This window comes from Juglans regia, chromosome 7 (genome assembly GCF_001411555.2).
Source record: "Juglans regia cultivar Chandler chromosome 7, Walnut 2.0, whole genome shotgun sequence".
Lineage (NCBI taxonomy): Eukaryota > Viridiplantae > Streptophyta > Magnoliopsida > Fagales > Juglandaceae > Juglans > Juglans regia.
Genome location: NC_049907.1, coordinates 16,326,869 through 16,334,582, shown reverse-complemented (window position 1 = coordinate 16,334,582; position 7,714 = coordinate 16,326,869). Strand labels below are relative to the sequence as shown.

General features: G+C 36.0%; 1 protein-coding gene across 1 annotated transcript; it reads right to left on the bottom strand.

Moving 5' to 3' along the window:
* Window positions 1–282: 282 nt before the first annotated feature.
* LOC108984166 (probable N-acetyltransferase HLS1-like) lies at window positions 283–2,419 on the bottom strand. The gene is made up of 3 exons (XM_018956029.1): window positions 2,228–2,419; window positions 1,879–2,018; window positions 283–1,219 (listed from the first exon to the last, which is right to left on the bottom strand). Exons 1-3 carry the CDS (start codon window positions 2,417–2,419, stop codon window positions 283–285), a joined length of 1,269 nt encoding a protein of 422 aa, XP_018811574.1.
* Window positions 2,420–7,714: the final 5,295 nt, after the last annotated feature.

The following is a 7,714-nucleotide window of genomic DNA, read 5'->3' as shown; positions in this document are numbered from 1 at the left end:
TCCTTATAATTATATATATGATGTTCATGAATGTTATCTCTAGGGTTTGTGCAATTAATCGTGCATGGCACTAAAACAATCGTTGGTCTTGTTGCCCTTATCTTCATTGAGATTTTCATCTAGCTTATACGTACAACTACAGACATCGATCATTGATATATGTAAAATGTGAAACACTTGGGGGTTTTTGAAGGGACATGCATGCTAGCTCCTAATTGAAACGGTATTGATCGATGATCTGGGGCTGCTAGCTAGATGAGTACTACTATATACTAACCCTAGCTAAAAGTCTCTTGGATCAACAAAGACATTCCCAACTGGTCCCTTGGCAAGAATTGATGCATGATCTATGTCCTCGTTGTGAATCAATCTTTTGGCATACCAGAGATCATGGATGCGTGACATAGAGGGTTCCTGAGGAATATGCTTTATGAGAGGATCAGTGACCCCCAGCTCGGTTATGATCACCACCTTACAGTCCTTCACATTTTGACCCACATTTGATGCAAAGCTCCATGCCGATTTCATGAGCTCCCCGAGCTTCTCTCCTTCTCCTAGAAGCCCATAAAGAAAGAGAAACCCAACGTCTGGTCTTTGAAACGAATGATCACTACTACTACTACTACTACTCATTGGCCTTCTTAGGCAAGGGCAGATTTTCTCTGTAATTGCATGGCTCAGTACTGTTGCATGAAGAAACGTCGACAGTGGATGGGGCTTTCCTACCTGAAGTTTGTAAGCTTCACGAGTATTCCACATGCTAAAAATCATCCAAGAGCTTGTGGATTTTATACATGATGAGGCGCTGGTTTCTTGATCACTACAGCTTGTTGATGATCTTTCCAGCTTGCTCATGATATTCCAACCCTCTTTTTCATAATAGCATACCCACGTGCCGAGGCTGAGCTTTTCTTTCAAAATGGTGTCAATGTCAGTTGGATAGACCTTTTTGTCTCTAAGCCTCTTTTCGTACAGGGAAATTGCCTGGTCTATGGGCAACTTCTCTATCTTTATATCTTGGGAGAGATTCTTTGCAGGGAAACCAATTGTCTGAACAAATATGACTAATGAACCAAGGTTCACATAATTGCATTTGAGAGTGAAGAGGTTCCTAGAGGCTGTATTGTTCTTTTCAGTTGCTAACAATGTGTACTCTGCTCCATTTCTCAGCAGCCATTCTTCCACTGACTTCACAAGTTTCAATCCGATTCCCTTCCGTCTACATTAATTACACATCAAAATTAGTCACAGCTAGAACATGCAAATTAAGTTCTTAATCATATATGTACATTAATTAATAGCCATATATATATATATATAATGCAAACCTCATTTTGCATGCTTTCGAGTACTTATTTATGCTGCGGATTATGATCCATCTTAATTGCCTCGTCAAAAGTCGACAAGCTGGGAACTATATATTGCTTTCAAGTATTAGAAACTAATACTCATATTTTTAACTAAATTAATTCTCAAACGCCACATAGATCTATCTGATCAAGTGAATTGATCTCATGTCAAGCTTGATAACATAAAATCCCATCCAATATATATTAATTATTTCTATTAATTAATGGCACAAACATCAAGCAAGGCAACCTAGTTTTTTTAGCTATGTCTTACTATTCAGACATATAATCATAAAAATAGTAAACTGGATCGATCCATCAAGATCAACTAATTGACAAATTTACCTAATTTCTCAACCCAACTACTTTCAAGGGTTCAATCCCGGCAATCATGTAATGAATGAATGTATATTATTAATCACCCCAAAAATCCAAATCATCACATCATTAACTATATATAAAGCATCGATCCTTGTGTAGTACTTCTTGATCGATCACTTGACAAAAGGGAAATCAAATGGGTACCTACCGGTGAGTAGGAGAGACTCGAAGGCCTAGAATGCAACCCATCTTCACATGTACTTGTGCTTCCCCATGAACAGTCCCGACATCCTTAATGCATCCTCGAACCACGCCGACAAGCTCCCCATTTTGAAGCAGCTCAGCTACCTGTAGGCCATTTTGAAGAACATTTTATATTCACATATAAGGTGGTCTTGAGAAGGAAAAGTAGATAAAAAGTAGTACCAAGAAAGCGATAGACATCTGTAATAAAATCTTAACTGCACGCAGATGGGGAGATAAAAGGATGTAATGAATGCATGATTTGGAAAGATATAAGGGGGGAAAAAAAGTGATCATGAGCGCGCGTTACCCACCAGAATGACATGAAGGGGGTAGAACCTAATCCTACATAAAGGGTCACAGCTTATAGCTATCATGTTAGTGAAAATGGAGACCCCCGTTTTAGACCCCATCTCACAAATCCTTTCAAGCTTCCCCACCACTTCAATATCTCTGTCTTCATCGAATTCCCTTATAAGAACTTTCTTCTCTATGTTGTCAACCATGTTTTTACTGGGCTAAAGCAAGCGATCGAGTTGGTTACCAGCTCTCATGTGTAGTAGTACCACTGCATCGAAAAGGAAATATACTCGAAGATAGATATGACTTTTCTTTGAATAATGGACCTGGCTGCCACCAGGGACGAGGCCAAGGTGGGGCAAGGGAAAGCCTTGGCCCCCCTGCAAGCCTCTGAAGTCTGACCCCAAAAAAAAAGGAAAAAAAAAAAAAACTCATATATATATATATATATATATATATATTATAATCTTGTCTAATTTGTATATCTCCTTTAATTTTATTCTTGTCCACAATTCATAATTGGTACTAGCAAATGCCTTTCAATGACCAGGCGTGCCTTGCAAATTGTCAATAATTTTTTAATAGATATTTTTTTATATATCATTAAATTAGAATTTGGTCTCATTTAAAATTTTATGGTAACTACATCTTGTTTGCCTGTTTTACTTCAAGAAATTAAATTAGAATATAATATTTACATTATCTGCATCTTATTCCATATATATATATATACTTTATTATAATTAATTTAATTTACAATTGGAGCTAATTAATGTTGATGAGTGTAACCGCGTACCTACTAGGTAAAAGCTGGCAATTTCTCATCATTTGGAGTACAATTATATTCGTAGTACACACAATCTTCACGCGTGTACATTGTTTATATCCTTTTAAACAATAATCTAGCTAGCGCCTATTATAGTCTCGCCATGTGATAATGATTAATCATACGATCTATTATAATCATTTGCATAGTCTACATCCTTTTAATCACTTCCATCGTCTAGAAGATTCTTTAGATATTCATCCTATCAACTCTCTCTCTCTCTCTCTCTCTCTCTCTATATATATATATATATATGCATGCATGTTATGCACTTACCAATGAATTGATCTAGTGACTAGTACAATATTTTTGGAGAATTTATTTTGGTAAGATTTCTCTAACACAAACAATGAGAGTAATCCAATTCTTTTTTTTTTTTTTTTATCATTTTTAATAATCCGTGTGGCACTATTATGTTATGTTAAGAGCATTAGCATTGGTCTATGCATATACATATGCAAAATTACCTCTTTTTCATATCCACTTTATCATTCAAGCAAAACTCTCACATTGACTTATGCATATTTAAGATAAAATAATAAAAAAATATTATTATATTATTATTATTATTATTATTATTATTAATTTTTTGCCTAATTTTCTTTTATAGACTTTGCAATTAGAGGAAGAGCATGCAATAATATCAACTTCACAATTCTATGTTCAAAAATAGTTTGTAATGTCAACTTAATACAATAAAAATTTCTCCAAGATCATTACAATACAAAGTTCATGTTCATAGTTGATCTCCAAATTTACATAGTTCATGTTCATAGCTATGTAAATATTTGGAGATGCATACTCCAATATAGATGAAATTAACCTCATATTATCCAAATATGACTTTGCATATATATATATACATAGACCAATACTAATGCTCTTAGGTAAAATGAGTCTACTATGCTGACCCGCGTAACATCCTTTCCTCTTTTTTTTTTTTGGTTTAACTATTAACGGGTTGGGCTAGGCTTTTAGCTCACAGACATTGGCCCAAACTCATGGATTAAAACTATCCAAGTGATTGACCCATGTCCTGACTTTCTTTTCTCCTTCCTCGTCACGCTCTCGTCGCAACAATTTTTTTTTCGGTCTCTATTCCTAGGGCTAGGTAAACTCCGTAACTCTGACTCTGTTTGACACTTGCTACGACTCCTTCGGAGTCGAAAATGTCAAAGTTCGAGATCGGAGTTAGAGTTGGAAGGTGAAAAATAGTCGAAGTTTGAAGTTGAACAAGACTCCAGACTACCGACTCCGACTCCGACTCCGACAATTATACTTCCCCCACAAGGCCGATTTTTAAGTAAATCTTAAAACGACGTTGTTTTCACTCCTATATATTCATCTCTTTCATTTAAGCTAACCCTACGCATTTCGTTCTCCTCAGTCATAAGCCGCTCTGTTTTCTCTCTCTATTTCCTCTGCTTCTTTGTTCTAACTTCTCTCTCTCAGCCTTGCATCCTCTCTCTTTAATTGAGTCTCTCATTCTGGTCTTCATCATCCTAATTTTTGCTCTTGTTGTTGTCTAGGCATGGGGTGGCATGGGTGCATATACGAGCCATCTCAGCTTCTCATCAAAGATTTGTTTCGATGCTGGAAAGTGTGAGTGGGTAAGAAGATTTCTTAATTTTTGTTTGGATGCTGGGAAAGTACGAGTTGGGAAAGAAAAATCAAACTATGAATGGGAACTCCAATTCCATTTCGATACCAAGCAAGCAAAGCGGAACCGGAGTTATCTCTTTAAAAGTTGCAATCGGAGTTGTTTTTGGACTTTGGCTCTTATCAGAGTCGGAGCTTTGAGTTGAGGAATCTGAATCCATCGGAGTCATAGCCCACCCCTATCTTTTCCCATGCCACATTGGTCATTGCTGGCCAAGAAATGCATATTTGAGACAAAATAATAATAAAATATTATTATATTTTTTATTATTATTAATTTTTTGTCTAATTTTTTTTATAGACTTTGCAAATAGAGGAAGAGCATGCAATAATATCAACTTCACAATTCTATGTTCAAAAACAGTTTGTAATGTCAACTTAATACAATAAAAATTTCTTCGAGATCATTACAATACAAAGTTCATGTTCATAGTTGATCTCCAAATTTACATAGTTCTTGTTTATAGCTATGTAAATATTTGGAGATGCATACTCCAATGTAGATGAAATTAACCTCATATTATCCAAATATGACTTTGCATATACATATGTATAGACTAATACTAATACTCTAAGGTAAAATGAGTCCACTGTGCTGACCCGCGTAACATCCTCCTCTCTTCTTTCTTTCTTTCTTTCTTTTTTATTTTTATTGAGAATGAAAAACAAAGGCACTGTGAATCTGACTTTCACTAGTTTTGGTCTTTAAAGCTTGCTGACGACACTTCCCATCCAGAATTTCTGATGAGGACACTCCAACCATCCTTACGCCATTGTCTGCCAATCCCTATGGCGGCTCTTCCCTCCTCAACTCTATCATATGGATCAATACGTAAATTCATAAACACGTGAAGTTTATGATCCGAAACACATGAAGTTTATGTGACAACGCAGTTTGTGAAACATTAATATTAAGATTTTTTTTATCTTCAATGATCCAGGATATTGAATATAATAATAATACGAGTTAGAAAGCGTATCTCTCTTCTAGTAATTTGACGAAGATTTGATCTGATTATGAGAGAAGAATGACCTTTAACAATTTTGCCTCCAAATGCTTCATAATAGTTAAAGTCACAATTATGTTTTAGACGAGAACCTTTGACCCTATCAAACTTTAAATAGATTTTCTAGCTATTATAGAACTCCTAGTTAGAGGAATTTGTGTCCCATTATAACTCATTAACTAAGTGATTTAATTTGAACTAGCATAAATCCATTAGAAGTATGGGGTGTGTACTGAAGACACACCTTATGGAATTAAAATCTTACACCATTCTCCAACATTATGATGGTGCTGGATCAGTCTTTTCTTTTTCTTTCCATCATAGAAAGAGTTTTGGTCCGTGAGGATCTTTGGCACATTGACCAGTATTGGCTGCGCACAGGCGGTCCCATGTATTTATGCCATAGAGGACTTCAACAACTGACTCCTGAAACTCAAAAACTGTTCTCTGCATCAAGTCGCCAAAAAGGAGAAAAATACAGTACTGTTTTTTCTTTGCATGAGAGAGAGAGAGAGAGAGAGAGAGAGAGGTGATGAACAAATTAAGTAGGTTTCGGAGGATGGGTATATAGGTATCTTTATTTTTTAAACCCGCCGTACGTGTTTTACACCACAAAATGCATGGCAGGTGGGACTGGAAAATCCAGATCAGGCGGCATGATCTTCATTGATCTCTTGATCAGTGTGGGATTAGCTACAACTAATTAACCAATTAAGCTTCGACTGAAATCTTATCTAATTTGATGAATTGACAAAAGAAGTATATATGACCACCCCCATCCCCCCAAAAATGCAAAACAAAAAACAAATGTCCAAAGATTATAAAAAGTAACAAGTCTTTCCCAAGTAAAACAATGACGTTTTACCCTAATCGAAGGATGCTCATCATGATCATATATATATGTGCACAATTCACATGCTATGGTTACCTAGCATTTTATCATGGCAACATGAAGATTCTTTTGTACATCATGTTCATACGTGTATAAAGTCAAGGGCAGCCCCATCTTCATCATGATCAACTGCATATATATATATGTGTGTGTGTGTGTGTGTTTCACGCTATATATATGCATGAACATGTAAAATGGACTGCTCGATCCATGTTATGGTTACCTATTCATGGCACAATTCACATTTGCTTCAAGCACCACACTACCGTCACATCAAGCCGAGCTAGCCATGTGGGTTATGCAACCATATGTTATTGGCTTCAACGTCGAGAAAAAATACATCAGCAAGTAAGATGAGCTTTTCTGTCGGTTCTCTCAATCAGGAAACAAACTCATGAATCATGTATTGATAAGCTAGAATAAAATAATAATAATAATAAAAATCCTAATACATTATCAAAATCTATAGGACTAGATGTTGTGCAAAATACACACATACAACGATGGCAAACTAAAGTAAAAGCAAGTGGGGTCAAGAACACGACACACAATATACGTGATTCAGCAAATTGCTTATGTCTATAGAGCTATAGAAATCTTATTAATCAGATGAGATTACAATCACTCAATCTCAACTCACACCCTATAGAGCTTTTTTGCTCTCTCATACAATATGAACTCATTTGACAATTATTTTCTCTTAAAATATGTTGAAAGTCGTATAAAATAAGTCAAATATAACATATATATATATAATAAACGGCGCTGAAAATCCTAATCTGGCAAAAACTGCGTTCTTCGCTCGAGTGGCATATTGACCGCTCATCGAGTGAACGACCAATCAACACTAGCTTGAGTGGGGTGTCAAGCGAGGTTTGAGCAAACACTAGGATTTGTGTCTCGCTCGAACTCACTATCGCACGGGACTCGAGCGAACTCACAGGTTGAGTTTTGCTCGAGCCCAATACTGTCGAATGCATGTCGAGAGAACTCATGAATTGAACTTCACTCAAACGAATGTTTAGCAAACACTCTATTTCTCGATTTTTAACTCCAAAATCAATCTTCACATATACTCAAACACTAAAATCATACTATCTAACACGTGTAATTTGGT